Source organism: Dendrobates tinctorius, unplaced genomic scaffold, assembly GCF_039654945.1.
Source record: "Dendrobates tinctorius isolate UK_male_01 unplaced genomic scaffold, ASM3965494v1 ptg000011l, whole genome shotgun sequence".
Lineage (NCBI taxonomy): Eukaryota > Metazoa > Chordata > Amphibia > Anura > Dendrobatidae > Dendrobates > Dendrobates tinctorius.
The window spans coordinates 117,098,011-117,115,000 of record NW_027361679.1 but is presented as its reverse complement, the minus strand read 5'-3'; the positions used below and the strand labels follow the sequence as shown (position 1 = coordinate 117,115,000).

General features: G+C 43.2%; 1 protein-coding gene across 3 annotated transcripts in view; it reads left to right on the top strand.

Annotated features, from left to right (window-relative positions):
* The window catches only part of THOP1 (thimet oligopeptidase 1), a 94,457-nt gene extending 83,799 nt beyond the window's left edge, over window positions 1–10,658 (top strand). For all 3 annotated transcript variants that reach the window (XM_073546748.1, XM_073546742.1, XM_073546756.1), the window contains exons 12-13: window positions 2,817–2,953; window positions 10,280–10,658. In XM_073546748.1, the coding sequence (XP_073402849.1) occupies window positions 2,817–2,953; window positions 10,280–10,438 (296 nt within the window). In that variant the 3' untranslated portion in view covers window positions 10,439–10,658. The remainder of the gene's footprint in view (window positions 1–2,816; window positions 2,954–10,279) is intronic.
* Window positions 10,659–16,990: the final 6,332 nt, after the last annotated feature.

Below are 16,990 nucleotides of genomic sequence, written 5' to 3'. Positions count from 1 at the left end.
TCACAGCTGATTCTATTTGTGACATATAACATTTCCCTGCTTGTTTAAAAATTGACATTGAGAAACATCAGCTGTGACCCCCTGCTGTAGTGTCTGTAGCCCCTTTTGCCTCCTCTCCTGCCCAGTACCTGTGGTGTGATCAGACCATATCCCTACACTGTCAGACACAGCCATTACACAGTACACAGCAGGGGCGCATTTATAAGATTATCTCAGCACAGGAACATTATTTTTTTCCATGCAATTGTGGAACTTAATTGTAGTCTAAGTTTTATTAAATAAAATGAACCCTGTTAGTGGGACAACTCCTTTAACCCCTTAACGACAGCCGATACGCCTTTTAACGGCGGTAATTAAGAGTACTAAAACCACAGCGCCGTTAATTCACGGCGCTGTGATTTAAGTGAATAGCGCCCCCCAGTGTCGGATTTTCTCCGGGGTCTCGGCTGCCAGGGGTAGCCGAGACCCCAGAGAACATGAATAGGTCAGTTTTTACCGACCCCCGCTTTTGCGATCGCCGTTATTAACCCTATAACGGCGACCGCAAAAAAAAAAAAAGCCGCGATTTTACATTTAATTTCTCTCTCCTCTGATGTGATCGCACATCAGAGGAGAGAGAAATAGGGTCCCCGATCCCCCCCCCCCCCGGTACCTCTCCGTGGCCCTCCGTCCCCTCCTGGTGGTCCCACGTCCCGCCGGCATCCTCCGATGGGCGCCGCCATCTTGAAAATGGCTGGCAGATTCCAATCATTATTTTGATCACTATGATAAACGATCATAGTGATCAAAATAAAAAAAATAGTACATAACCCCCCCCTGTTTATCACTCCCTTATATAGGCCAATATAATGAAATAAAGAAAATATTTTTTTTTCAGTTTTCCATTAGGGTTAGGGTTGGGCTAGGGTTAGGGTTAGGGTTGGGCTAGGGTTAGGGTTGGGCTAGGGTTAGGGTTGGGCTAGGGTTAGGGTTGGGCTAGGGTTAGGGTTGGGCTAGGGTTAGGGTTGGGCTAGGGTTAGGGTTGGGCTAGGGTTAGGGTTGGGCTAGGGTTAGGGTTGGGCTAGGGTTAGGGTTGGGCTAGGGTTAGGGTTGGGCTAGGGTTAGGGTTGGGCTAGGGTTAGGGTTGGGCTAGGGTTAGGGTTGGGCTAGGGTTAGGGTTAGGGTTGTGCTAGGGCTAGGGTTGGGCTAGGGTTAGGGCTCGGGTCAACGCTAGGGTTAGAATTAGGGTTAGGGCGAACTAGAATTGGGGTTAGAATTAGGGTTAGGGGTGTGTTGGGGTTAGGGTTGGAGCAAGAATTGAGGGGTTTCCACTATTTGCCAACTTTGGGGGTCTAAAAATTTGGGTCTAAAAAATCACTTTTGTGGAAATAAAAAAAGACTCTTTATTTTCACGGCTCTGCGTTTATAAACTTTTGTGAAGTTCTTGGGGGTTCAAAGTGCTCACCACACATCTAGATAAGTTCCTTAGGGGGTCTAATTTCCAAAATGGGGTCACTTGTGGGGGGTTTCCACTGTTTAGGCCCATCAGGGGCTCTGCAAGCGCAACATGATGCCCGCAGACCATTCCATCAAAGTCTGCATTCCAAAATGGCACTCCTTCCCTTCCGAGCTCTCCCATGCGCCCAAACAGTGGTTCCCCCCAACATATGGGGTATCGGCGTACTCAGGACAAATCGCATAACAACTGTGCGGGTATGATTTCTCCTGTTACCCTTGTAAAAAATAAAAATTTGGGGGCGAAAAGATCATTTTTGTGGAAAAAAATAGATTTCTTATTTTCACGGCTCTACGTTATAAACTTCTGTGAAGCCCTTGGGGGTTCAAAGTGCTCACCACACATCTAGATAAGTTCCTTAATGGGTCTAGTTTCCAAAATGGGGTCACTTGTTGGAGTTTTCCACTGTTTAGGCACATCAGGGGCTCTCCGAACGCAACATGGCATCCGATCTCAATTCCAGCCAATTCTGCGTTGAAAAAGTCAAACGGCGCTCCATCCCTTGCGAGCTCTGCCGTTTGCTGAAAAAGTGGTTTACCCCCACATATAGGGTATCGACGTATTCAGGAGAAATTGTACAACAAATTTTGTGGTTGATTTTCTCTTTTAACACTTGTGAAAATAAAAAAATTGGTTCTGAATTAAATTTTTTGCAAAAAAAAGTTAAATGTTAATTTTTTCCTTCCACATTGCTTTAGTTCCTGTGAAGCACTTAAAGGGTTAATAAACTTCTTGAGTGTGGTTTTGAGCACCTTGAGGGGTCTAGTGTTTAGAATGGTGCCACTTTTTGGTATTTTCTGTCATGTACACCCCTCAAAATGACTTTAAATATGATGTGGTCCCTATGGTTTTGTAAATTTTGTTGTAAAAATGAGAAATCGCTGGTCAACTTTTAACCCTTATAACTTCCTAACAAAAAAAAATTTTGCTTCCAAAATTGTGCTGATGTAAAGTAGACATGTGGGAAATGTTATTTATTAAGAAATTTGTGTGACACATCTCTCTGATTTGAGGGCATAAAAATTTAAAGTTTTAAAATTGCAGAATTTTCAAAATTTTCGCCATATTTCCGTTTTTTTTTCATAAATAAACACAAGACTTATCGAAGAAATTTTACCACTAACATGAAGTACAATATGTCACGAAAAAACAATCTTAGAATCAGCGGGATCCATTAAAGCGTTCCAGAGTTATAACCTCATAAAGGGACAGTGGTCAGAATTGTAAAAATTGGCCTGGTCATTAAGCTGCAAACTGGCTCTGTCGCTAAGGGGTTAAGGGAATAATATGATACATACCTAAAACAACCATTGTATTTCAGGGACAAATATGCCTGCTACCTTTGGTCATCTTGCTGGAGGATATGATGCCCAGTATTACGGATATCTGTGGAGCGAGGTCTTTTCAATGGACATGTTTTACACGCGGTTTAAACAAGAAGGAATTATGAACCGAATGGTAAGACTCGGGGATATCACAGAATATTGTGTGTTTAATAGAAAGTATGACTTAAAGGGGTTTTCCCTAAAATTTCATTTTAATCGATAGATCTTGGAATAATAGTAATTTTCACAGTTGGACGTGTTAAAAATAAAATTGTTCCTGTGCTGAGATAATCTTATACATGTGCCCCTGCTGTGTGCTGTGTAATGGCCATGTCTGACCGTACAGGGACAAAGTCTGGTCATACCACAGCTCCTGGGCAGGGCGGAAAACATGGGCATAAATTACAACATGGGAATCGCAAAGAATTCTTTGAGCTAAAACATTATTTACAAACAGGCAGTGACCTGCTTTACCCCACAGAATCAGCTGTGACCCCATGCTGTAATGTCTGTATATTCTCTTGCGTCCTCCCCTGCCCACGAGCTTTGCTCCGCATGGTCAGACACAGCCATTACACAGTACAGCAGAGGCACATGTATAAGATTATCTCAGCACAGGAACAATTTTATTTAAACACATCCAATTGTGGAAATTATTATTTTTGCAAGATTAAATCAATCATTAAAATCAACTTTAACTAACACCATATATACAGTGTTTGGGGTTTTTTTTTGCACTAACACCATATATGCAGAGTTTGGGGTTTTTTTTTGCACTAACACCATATATACAGTGTTTGGGGGGGGGGGTTTTGCACTAACACCATATATACAGTGTTTGGGGTTTTTTTTGCACTAACACCATATATGCAGAGTTTGGGGTTTTTTTTTGCACTAACACCATATATACAGTGTTTGGGGGGGGTGGGTTTTGCACTAACACCATATATACAGTGTTTGGGGTTTTTTTTGCACTAACACCATATATGCAGAGTTTGGGTTTTTTTTGCACTAACACCATATATACAGTGTTTGGGGTTTTTTTTTTGCACTAACACCATATATGCAGAGTTTGGGTTTTTTTTTGCACTAACACCATATATACAGTGTTTGGGGGGGGGGGGTTTGCACTAACACCATATATACAGTGTTTGGGGTTTTTTTTGCACTAACACCATATATACAGTGTTTGGGGGGGTTTTTTTGCACTAACACCATATACAGTGTTTGGGGGTTTTTTTGCACTAGTACCATATATACAGTGTTTGGGGGGTTTTTTTTGCACTAACACCATATACAGTGTTTGGGGTTTTTTTTTTTGCACTAACACCATATATGCAGAGTTTGGGTTGTTTTTTTTTGCGCTAACACCATATATGCAGAGTTTGGGGTTTTTTTTTGCACTAACACCATATATACAGTGTTTGGGGGTTTTTTTGCACTAACACCATATATGCAGAGTTTGGGTTTTTTTTTGCACTAACACCATATATACAGTGTTTGGGGGGGGGGTTTGCACTAACACCATATATACAGTGTTTGGGGGGGGGTTTGCACTAACACCATATATACAGTGTTTGGGGTTTTTTTTGCACTAACACCATATATACAGTGTTTGGGGGGGGGGGTTTGCACTAACACCATATATACAGTGTTTGGGGGGGGTTTGCACTAACACCATATATGCAGAGTTTGGGGTTTTTTTTGCACTAACACCATATATGCAGAGTTTGGGGTTTTTTTGCACTAACCATATATACAGTGTTTGGGGGGGGGTTTTTGCACTAACACCATATATACAGTGTTTGGGGGGTTTTTTTGCACTAACACCATATATGCAGAGTTTGGTTTTTTTTTGCACTAACACCATATATACAGTGTTTGGGGGTTTTTTTTGCACTAACACCATATATGCAGAGTTTGGGGTTTTTTTTTGCACTAACCATATATACAGTGTTTGGGGGGGGGGTTTGCACTAACACCATATATACAGTGTTTGGGGGTTTTTTTTGCACTAACACCATATATGCAGAGTTTGGGGTTTTTTTTGCACTAACACCATATATACAGTGTTTGGGGGGGGTTTTGCACTAACACCATATATACAGTGTTTGGGGTTTTTTTTGCACTAACACCATATATGCAGAGTTTGGGGGTTTTTTTGCACTAACACCATATATACAGTGTTTGGGGTTTTTTTATGTTCCACCTCTGTGTGTTCTCTAATTTTCTGCAAGTCCTGTTTCAGAACCACAAAGTTCTGCCTGAGTTTGTCCACTTTAGTTACTATCCACATGACCATGGTTCCTGACTGACAGAATCTGGGCAAATTTCTGGTCAATGTTTGTAAAGGAGCAAGAGGATCTTGGAGGAGAATGCGACTGAGAAGTTAAGAATTCATAGTGCGCAGGCAGAGTGAGATCTGGTGTGGAACCTTGTAAAGCATCCGGGCTCCTGGAGTGTTGCTCCCGTTTTTTAGTCGCAGCAGCTCTAATGTGCATCAGTACTCTGGCTGAAGTGGAGGGGTTAGCCGCAGCAATAGTCATTTGTTGCGGGGAATTCCCATCATTAGGTCATGTTCACACTATCAGTATTTGGTAAGTATTTCTCATCAGTGTTTGTAAGCCAAAACCAGGAGTGGGTGATAATACAGAAGTGGTGACGGGTTTCTATTATACTTTTCCTCTGATTGTTCCACTCCTGGTTTTGGCTTACAAACACTGATGTAATATACTGACCAGATGCTGAACTTGTGGACATGGCCTTAGAATCAATATCTAATGTACAAAGCTGGTCAAATTGGGAGTATGTCAACTCAGTTTTTTCCTTTGTATTTGCCATAGCAATGTTTGCGGTCCCCCAGAATGAACTGATAAAAGCAGAGACCAACTTCTAAAATATATTAACAGCTGTAAAATGTCAATCAGGAAACAACCTTAATTTTCACACAAGTATTTATCAGAATTTGTACGCCAAAACACAGAACAGGTGTCAGTCTTCCAATTTTACTTTCTTTCTGTAAGTTCCACTCCTGGTATACAGATGCTGACCAAATTCTGATGTGTGAATTATGCCTTAGCTCACAATGAGTATATGAAGTCTAATACATAGGCTGTGTTGCTGTTAAACACCAGCAGGTGGCAGTGTTGTACACGATTTCAACAGAGAATCCAGCACACATGGCATCTGAAAAAATCAATAAACTCAGTACAGTCAGGAATGCCTTTAACACTGACCAAAGCAGGACTATCTGCAGCCACTGGTCAAGAACACTGCTGAAGAAGGAATGGATTAGGTGACGCACCAGGTCCTTCTTTATACTGGGCTCCATATGAGAGGCAGCTGAAAATCACCCCCATAGCATGATGCTGCCACCACCACCATGTTTCACTGTTGGGATTGTATGGCAGGTGATGAGCAGGGCCTGGTTTTCGCCACACATACCACTTAGAATTATCACGAAAAAGTTCTGTCTTCGTTTCATCAGACCAAAGAATCTTATTTCTCATAGTCTGGGAGTCCTTCATGTGTTTTTTTTTTTTTAATTTTTAAGCAAACTCTATGTGGGCTTTGATATGTCTTGCACTGAGGAGAGGCTTCCGTCAGGCCACTCTGCCATAAAGGCCCGACTAGCGGAGGGCTGTAGTGATAACTGACTTTGTGGAACTCTCCCATCTCCCTTCTGCATCTGTGGAGCTCAGCCACAGTGATCTTGGGGTTCTTCTTTACCTCTCTCACCAAGGCACTTCTCCCATGATTGCTCAGTTTGGCTGGACGGCCAGGTCTAGGAAGACTTTTGGTGGTCCCAAACATCTTCCATTTAAAGATTATGGAGGTTTCTGTGCTCTTAGAAACCTTGAGTACTGCAGAAATTCGTTTGTAACCTTGGCCATGTGTGTGCCTTGCCACAATTCTGTCTCTGAGCTCCTTGGTCTGTTCCTTTGACCTCATGATTCTCATTTGGTCTGACACTGTGAGCTGTGAGGTCTTATATAGACAGGTGTGTGCCTTCACAAATCAAGTCCTATCAGTTTAATTAAACACAGCTGGGCTACAATGAAGGAGTAGAACATCTCAAGGAGGATCACAAGGAAATGGACATCATGGGACTTAAATATGAGTGTCTGAGCAAAGGGTCTGAATACTTATGACTGTGATATTTCAGTTTTTCTTTTTTAATAAATTTGCAAAAATTTCTACATTTGTTTTTTTTTCAGTGAAGATGAGGTGCAGAGTGTACATTAATGAGAAAAAAATTAACTTTTTTGAATTTACCAAATGGCTGCAATGAAATGGTGAAAAATTTAAAGGGGTCTGAATACAACGTAGAGAACAAGAACAATTCGATTTAAATGATATGTAAAATGTTCCCAATAAAAGCTTCAACTCAATGCACAAAATGGCAAGTTCCCACTCAGGTCTGTCAGTGGAAATATAGGGGCTTCAACGTTACTTATAGTACAAGGTGTCTGGAAAAGCGCTATAGCTCCCAAAAGAAATCCAGCGAATTCTGCAGACAAATACAAATCCCCCCTCCCTTCTGAGCCCCAGTGTGCTTAAACCACTTTTAGCGTCCACGTTTGGCATTTCTGTAGCGATGAGAGCTCTCTTAATGTATAGGATGCAGGTCTCAAGAAGCACGGCTGCGCACAGTACGTTGTACTGGTCACTACAACGGCAGTTTGCAATTTTCACTCAGCAACATCCACTGCTGCCTGTTTCTGGAAAATACACATGGAGTCAAAATTATCACTATACCTATAGAAAAATTCCCAGAGGAAAAAACTGAAATCCTCCAGCGATGCCACAAGTTGTGGTATTAAAACTTCACATTTATTTCTGCATTAAAAAAATGGAGGATACTCCCATCATGAGAACAAGATACACGTTTCAGCTACGAAGTCTTAACAATGGTTCAAGTATTGCTGAAAATACAATCATTAACTGAATATTACTCTACTATACTACTAAGTGTTGTTTATTATCATTGTTAATGGTCCCATGCACTATTTATGGTACTTGTCTGTTGCATGTCTTTTTTTTTTAGGTGTATTCCGTTTTTGATAGACATGTAGGGCACACCAGGGCTAGCCTTTGAGCGGGGGTGCCAGTTGCTTATCTAGGGTGCCAACCTCCGCAACAAGGCAAGGGTGTACCAGGTATACCTTGGGGTATCCTGCAGGTTATTTATAGCACCTATTATTGATTGTGTGGTGTAATGACCACTGTGTCCACTAGGGGGCGCTGTGTGGATGTCCCAAGAGAGAGGATGAGTGGCAGAATACGGAGTGGCCGTGGTGTGTCTCAAAGTGGGTGGCTTTGAGATGAAGGCTTGGTTATGTGCTGATCAGCAGAGCTGATCTGTCGTGCCTATGTGTTAGGGAGAAGCCTTCAGGCAGCTGGAGAGATGGGTGGGTTCTAGCTGCCCACAAACCCACCCAGGGGTGTGTCTGATAACACCTATAGTAAAAGGCTATGTGAGTAGGTGAAGGACCTGTGATGAGGTCATAGCCATGTGACCCAGTGGGCGTGGCTACGGACCATATAACATAGCCAGGATAGGTCACAAGGGGTGAATGCTGGGACCAGGTTGGTCCAGTTTGGAAGGTCCCGTGAGGAGAAGGATCTCCTCACTAAGCCTGTGGAGCGGCTGTGTGGGTAATGGCGGCCAGTGTCTGAGAGTCCCTGAGGAGTGAGTGGATGTCTGCAGCCTGGAGAAACAGCCATATGGGAACCCTGATGTGGGTGAGATAACCCTGGGGCTAAATAGCCTGTATAATGGACGCTATGCTGTCATGTGAAGCTATATAATGGAAGCTGCGCTGTTGTATATTGCTGCTGTGGTTTATGATGGCAAATAAACCTCATGGACTGTTATGGCTTATGAAAACCCGAGCTGGATCTGATTGTGTGGCTGCCAAGCGAGTGTCCCCCAACCTTGAATAACAGCGCTACCTCACAATTGGCTATTGAAAATACCTCTTTGTAATCTGACTTGTGGAAGCCTCTACACTAGTAGCCCCTTTTATATAATATTGTAGGTTTATTCCCGCCTTTTGTCGTTTTTTTTATCTATACCACTCAATTTTAAGCATACATAATAGAAGTTAATTTTTAATTCTGCATAACCTGACACTAATTGAGGTTATTTAGTGGTGTTAGTTTTTCCTGTGTGTAGTCAGGTGTAGAATAAGTAGTGTATTTTCCGGCGTAGAAGACGACCCCCCCCCAACTTTTCCAGCTAAAATAGAAAATTTTCTTAAAAGTCGGGGGTCTTCTTATGCCATGTGTCATCTTATATGACGGGTGCAGGGGAGTGGTCCCGATGACAAAGGGAGGGTGTACGTGGAGTTATCTCCCTTTTACCTCATTGGTGGCAGCGGTGCTGTCTGTGGGTCTCTGTGCTGGGGTTCGGCGGCGGCTCCTCTTTGTCCAGTGTGGGGGCGCTGTGCTGGGTGCGGCTGCGGAGGCATTCTGTCCAGCGTCAGGGCTCCTCCGGTATTTCCCCAATGCCCGGAGGCCAAGGCAGCTCCATTGCTGCGATGTAGTGGCCTCCCTGAAAATGGCCGCCGGAGCCCATGTACGCTCAGATTCAGATCTCGTCTCCCGAGATTTCGGGACAAGATCTGAATCTGAGCTCGCTCTGGCTCCGGTGGCCATTTTTCCGGAGGCCACCACATTGAAGCAATGGAGCTGCCTGGGCCTCCGGGCTTTGGGGAAATGCCGGAGGAGCCCCGACGCTGGACAGAGAGCCGCCGCAGCCGCCCCACAGCACAGCGCCCCCACGCTGGACAAAGAGGAGCCGCCGCACCGCTGCCACCAATGAGGTAAAAGGGGGATGATAACACCATTTACCCCCCTCCCTTGTTCATCGGGACCACTCCCCCCATATGCACTCGGCGTATAAGACAACCCCCGACTTTTAAGCAGATTTTCAGGGGTTAAAAAGTCGTCTTATACGCCGGAAAATACAGTAATTGAATAATCTGCTATATTCTTTGTGAAGAGATTCTATTTTCCTTGGGTAGAAAAGTATATATCCAGTACATTTTTGAATCGTATAATTCAGTCAATGCTAAATTATTAGAACTCTCAATGGTAGGCTGCTGTCACTGGAAATAACCTTTCCTATACCGATAACTGAATTACCTTATTCTTTACAACTAAGAGTATGAAGTCCTTTGTTCAGTTCTGTTATAAAAAAAAAAAAAAGTAATGTAGAATAATAGGCCAGAGGAAAATCACAGCATTCAACTATATTATCAGGTTCACGGATTAGAGCATGCCGAATGGCACAAGACACATGCACCCATCGATGACATGGATGAGTACAATTGAGAATTTACACTTTTTTTTGTTTTGCGAGCTTGGCCTAAGTCATATTCACAATATTCTGTGCATGTTCTGTTTGAATAGTAATTTAAAGGTTCATGCCTTATTTTTTTTAAATTCCTTTTAGGTGGGTTCTGACTACAGAAACTGCATCTTGAAGCCGGGAGGATCTCTAGATGCTAGTGAGATGCTGCGCAATTTCCTTGGTCGTGACCCAAAGCAAGATGCATTCTTTCAGAGCAAAGGACTAACCAACGTGACCTGCCCTGTGCCATCAGCTTGTTAATAAAGTAGCTTGAGATTCTTCCAAGAGGATGATGTAATTTCTGGGAGATGTAATGAACCCTAGACTTATAATTATGAAACTTATATGGGTCAGATATAGGTCATTTGGAGCATTAATGTTTTTGGATGACTGGAGTTGACTTACATTCCTACTCCTGTACTCTCTACTAGAGAAATGGCTTAATGTTCTCTTCCGAATTAAATAAAAATTTGTACCAAAATGTGACGACTTTGTCTTTCAAAAGGGAATTTAAAATAATCTTCAAAAGTTTGTTTAAATATTATCATATGCAACTTTTTTTACTGTAAATTTTTATTAGGCTATGTGCCCACGATGCGATTTTTAAGCGATTTTCGGCACGAAAACACTGCAAAAACATTTTAAAAAAATCGTGTACAGAACGCCCCCCATGCATTCCTATAGCATTCTGCACATGCTGTGCTAATGCTGCGCTTTTTTCCGCGGCGGAATCGCATCGCGGAAAAAATCGCAGCATGATCATTCTTTTGTGCGGAATCGCAAAGAATTGCCGCGATTCCGCACCCATAGGAATGCATGAGAATCGCTTACTTCCCGCATGTGGCTATGCCCACCATGCGGGAAGTTAAGCGTCCCATGTGCGGTTGGTACCCACGGCGTGGAGGAGAGGAGACTGTCCTCCAGGCCCTGGGTACCATACCCCTGTAAAAAAAAAATAAAAAATCGGGGTATATTTACCTTCTGAAGTCCCGCGCTGCCATCCCGGCCTAAGCGTTCCCAGTAATGCCTTGCGGCAAGGTCCTGTGATGACGTAATCTCACGAGATCACTATAGTAACGCGAGACCAACGTCATCACAGGTCTCGCAAGGCATTACTGGGAACGCTGAGGCACGGGATGGCAGCGCGGGACGCCGGAAGGTAAATATACCCCGATTTTTTATTTATTTTTTAATCATTTTTAACATTCTATCTTTTACTATTGATGCCGCATAGGTGGCCTCAATAGTAAAAACCTGGTCACACTTGGCAAACACTATGTTTGACGAGTGTGACCAACCTGTCAATCACTTTCCAAGCGATGCTTCAAATCGCTTGGAAAGTGCTTGAGAAAATCGCGGTGAAATCGCGCGGGAAAAAAACGCGCGATTTCTGGGAAGGAGTCCGGTTTTCACTGTGCGTTTTAAAACGCTACGTGGGCCCATAGCCTTAAAGTTTTTTACAAATTTTTGACAAAAGGACACAAGTTCCCACAAACAACTACATTCAAAATCCTCATATAAAACATTAAAAGAGAGATTAGAAAGGTTACAACGACAGAATGTGAGATATACCGTAATATAGGGAAATAATCCCTCTATTAATACTGTAGAACACCCAGTTGGAAAATGAAGCATTGACTACAAATTTTCCCAAGCCAATCTAGGTACTTATATACCCAAATCAAACACAAGCTAAAATCATCCAACAATATGCAGGAAAATTAAATAAGAAAGTAATCTTGGATATTGTATAAATGCACCTCACAAAGACAGGCAAAATGACAGTAATAACTCACAGAAGAGGTAGGGAAAGGGAGGGATACGGGCTCCAAAAGGTACTAAGTGATCATGAAAAGCCCAACCATTTCTCTGAGCCCAGTAGTAATCCCACGGGGCCCAGACACAGTCAAATCCATCCACTCTCGCTCCCAAAAGAGACGTCATATATTCAATCCTACGAATGTCATTTATTCTATACAATAACTGCTGGTGGAAAGGAGATGAGTTCTGCTTCCAGTGAAGGGCAATCAAACATCTGGCCTCTGTAAGGATAATAGCTTGGCTTAGTTTTTTCCCATCCCCTTGAGGTAAACGTTTAACAATTCTATAATCTGGTCAAGCCCCACCTCGACTTAAAGAACCCTAATTAATACTCTCCTTTCGTCCCAAAAATCTGTGATTACTGGACAAGACCAAAAAAATATGGCATTGGGTTCCCACCTCAGAACCGCAGCCCCAGCATAGATTTGAGAGTAGAGGGTTCAATCTGTGGAGGAGGTCAGGTGTGCGGTACCAGAACATCAGTATTTTATAATGATTTTCTTAATAGAGTCCAATTGGAGGACTTAGCAGCTTTTTCCCAAATAATGTGTCAATTTTGAGATGATATCCCCTTTCCGAGAATAGACGCCCATATGCTCATCTAGGGATGTTTTAGTTGTTGGCTTTCCTGAGGATAACTCAGAATCTTATGTATTTCTGAGATTAGTCCTTTAGTTGTCGGCTCTTTCATGCAAATCCTCTTGAAGTCAGGGATTAAAGAGATCTTTGGTACTCCATAAAGCGAGGAAGCGAAGTACTTAATCTGCAAATACTGGAAGAACTCTTTATTAGAGATGGCAGATTTGGACTTGACAGCATCAAACATGAGGTGCTCCAGCGTCTCCCCGTCTACTAGATCCACAAACCTAAACAATCCTGCACAGGTGAACCATTGCATGATCCAAACTATTTGGTAACAAGGGCTGAAATATGTATGAGATCATTGGCGAATTAGGAGAAGGCAAACTGAACCTCTTCATAGAAGAAAGCCATATCTCCCTCGTGAACATCTTAGGACCTAGCAAAGACACCAGCATTCTAGAGGTCCTAGTTGACTATAATAGCGAATTTGGATGAATTGGCCCTAGCCATAACTTTCTATTTCTGTCCGTTTGTTGTACGCCCATAGCACAGCCCATGAGGGAATCCTGTGTAAATGTGTGGCCCAGTAGTATTTAATAATGTCGGGGACTGAGAAGGCCCCCTTGTGATTTATAAGAGAAAAGGACACGCTTGGAGATCCTGTGACGCTTATCATTCCAAATTAACCTCAGCATGGCTGCTTGGAGGGACTTAAGTTCACTCATGGGGACTTTGACCGGTAAGGTCTTAAAAAAGTAAAGTAACTTAGGAAGGACCGACATTTTAATTGAAGTAATACAGCCTATTAATGAAAGCGAGAGTGGTTTCCATTTATCCAATAGTCTCCTTAAGTCACTTAAAAATCTGAATTTAAAGTTTTGCTTTAAATGATCCAATATATCAGGATGGATATTTAATGGTAGTGCTGTTTTTGAAGTATTCAGTTTATACCCCGATAGTTCTCCATACTTTTTTAAATAAATAATAATACATTTTATTTCTATAGCTCCGACATATTCCACAGCACTTTACATTTCAGAGTGGACTTGTACAGACAATATACATTACAGCATAACAATAATCACATAGATCATAACAGATACCAAGAGGAATGAGGGCCGTGCTCGCAAGCTTACAATCTATGAGGAAAAAAGGGGAGACACGAAAGGTGGGTGGTAACAGTTGCCCTGATTGTATGGACCAGCCATAATGTTAAGTGTGTAACAGTACGGATGCAGAGGGCTAATGGATGCATAAAGCATGTGGGAACATGATGCGGGGAACCTGGTTATGATAAAAAAACTTTTGGCTGTGCCACATAGGGATAGATAAGGTTAATGTGTTGAGGCGGTAGGCCAGTCTGAATAAATGCGGTTTCAGGGCACACTTAAAATTGTGGGGATTGGGGACTAATCGTATTGACCTGGGAAGTGCATTCCAAAAAATTGGCGCAGCACATATATAGTCTTGAAGACGGGAGTGGGAGGTTCTGATTATTGAGGATGCTAACCTCAGGTCATCAGCAGAACGGAGGGCGTGAGTAGGATGGTATACTGAAACAAAGGAGGAGATGTAGGGTGGTGCTGAGCAGAGCAATGAAGAGCTTTGTGGGTGAGGGTAATAAGTTTGTACTGGATTCTGGAGTGGATGGGTAGCCAGTGTAATGACTGGCACAAGGTAGAGGCATCGGTGTAACGATTGGCGAGGAATATGATCCTGGCAGCTGCATTCAAGACAGATTGGAGGGGGGAGAGTTTGGTAAGAGGGAGACCGATTAGAAGGGAGTTACAATAGTCGAGACGAGAATGAATAAGAGAAACAGAGTTTTTGCAGAATCAAAAGTAAGAAAAGGTCGAATTCTAGAAATGTTTTTGAGATGCAGATAACAAGAGCGAGCCAGTGATCGGATGTGGGGGACAAAGGAAAGCTCAGAGTCAAGTATGACCCCAAGACAGCGGGTATGTTGTTGGGGAGTAATAGTAGAACCACACACGGAAATGGCAATGGCAGGTATAGGTACATTAGTAGCGGGAGGAAACACAAGGAGTTCAGTCTTTGACAGGTTCAGTTTCAGATATAGTGAGGACATGATGTTAGACACAGCGCTTAGACAATTGCCGGTGTTTTCTAGAAAGGCTGGCGTGATGTCAGGAGAAGCATAGAGATGGTACTGGAAACCAAATCTACTGATTGTTTGACCAATAGGGGCAGTATACAAAGAGAAGAGGAGGGGGCCTAGGACTGATCCTTGAGGAACCCCAACAGTAAGGGGAAGATGAGAGGAGGAGGAGCCAGCAAAAGATACAGTAAAGGAGCGGTCAGAGAGATAGGAGGAGAACCAGGAGAGAATGGTGTCCTTGAGGCCAATGGAACGGAGCATAGTGAGAAGGAGCTGATGATCCACAGTGTCGAATGCTGCAGAGAGATCCAAGAGAATTAGCATGGAGTAATGACCATTTGATTTAGTTGTTAGTAGATCATTAGAGACTTTAGTGAGGGCAGCTTCAGTAGCATGTAAAGAGCGGAAACCGGATTGGAGAGGGTCGAGAAGAGAATTTTCTGAGAGATAGCGGATAAGACGGGAGTGGACCAGGCGTTCCAGGTGTTTTGAGATGAAGGGAAGATTAGAAACAGGTCTATAGTTAGCGGCCCAGTTTTGGTCAAGGGATGGTTTTTTAAATAGTGGATATATGATGGCATGCTTAATTGAGGAGGGAAAGATACCAGAAGAGAGAGAGAGAGAGGTTAAATATTTTAGTTAGGTGAGGGGTGACAGCAGGGGAAAGGGTCTGGAGTAGATGTGACGGAAATGGTCACTGGTGCAAGTGGTTGGGCGGGAAGATGCAAGGAGCCTGCTTACTTCTGTGACTGGTTCAAAGAGAGTGAGCTAGATGCAGTGGGGGAGGGAGGACAGTGCATGGTATGAGATGACTGGGAGATAATTTCCTGTCGGAAACGGTCAATTTTTTCTTTGAAGTAATTGGCCAGATTGTCAGCTCGAAGCTCCGTGGTAGGGGCCTGTACTCTTGGGTTGAGTAGAGAATGAAAAGTGTCAAAGAGATGTTTAGGGTTATTGGACAGTGAAGTGATGAGGGTGTTGAAATAGGTTTGTTTTGAGAGGTGAAAGGGCAGTGTTGTATGTTCGAAGCATAAACTTATAATGGATGAAATCTTCGGGTAGGTTGGATTTTCTCCACAGACGTTCGGCGCACCTGGAGCACCACTGCAGGAAATGTGTTTGCAGGGTGTTCCAGGGTTGTCGCCATCTGTGTTGTGGTGTTCTATGAATAGGAGGAGCAAATTCATCCAGGGCACATTGAAGTGTTACATTGTAATGCTTCAATGCAGAATCAGGACATGAAAGGGAGAAGATAGGGGCCAATGAAGACTGCAAGTTCTTCATAAGTTTCTGGGTGTTAATGGCCTGTACGTTTCTATAAATATGGACAGTGGGGGTGACCTGAGCAGCCTGGCAGTTATTGATAGAGAATGAAAGAAGTTTGTGGTCAGAGAGCGGGAGAGGGGAGTTTGCAAAATCATGCGTTGGAGAATTAGTAAGCTGCAAAAGGCCACTGCACAAAGCTGAGAGAAGACCAAGTCGAGGGAGTTTCCATCTTCATGCGTTGGAGAATTAGTAAGCTGCAAAAGGCCAAACGAGGAGGTTAGAGATAAAAGGTGAGTAGCAGATGGGAAGAGGGGAAGAGCAATGGGGATATTGAAATCGCCCATGATGAGGGTAGGGATGTCACAGGAGAGAAAATGTGGAAGCCAAGTGGCAAAATGATCCAGGAGCTGATGGGAGGGGCCGGGAGGACGATATACCACCGCCACTCGCATGGAGAAGGGGGTGTAGAGTCTGATGGCATGGACCTCAAAAGAAGGAAAGACAAGTGAGGGTTCTTGAGGGATAACCTGAAAGGTACATTTTGATGATAGGAGCAGACCAACGCCTCCACCTGCTCTATTGTCTGATCTTGGGGTATGAGAGAAGTGTAGTCCCCCGTATGAAAGAGCAGCAGCAGCGGTAGTGTCTGACTGCTGGATCCAGGTTTCAGTAAGAGCCAGGAGGTTAAGAGAACTAGAAAGGAAAAAGTCATGAGTGAAGGAGAGTTTGTTACACACTGAGCGAGAATTCCAAAGTGCGCAATTGAGAGACAGATGGCATGCAGGGAATATTAATAAGATTAGAGGGGTTTCTGAGTGTAGCAGTTGGGGGATTTGACTTTCGATAACATGGGGGACCAGGGTTTGGAGCAATGTCTCCTGTGACTAGGAGAAGGAGGATAGAAAGAGTGAGCAGATGGTTAAGTGATTTGTGAGAACGTCTCTTATGTTGAATGGTGGGACTGAATGGATCTGTGCAATTTAGCAATGTGAAAAGAGCGTGAGTGCTATACATAGGAGAGGAAA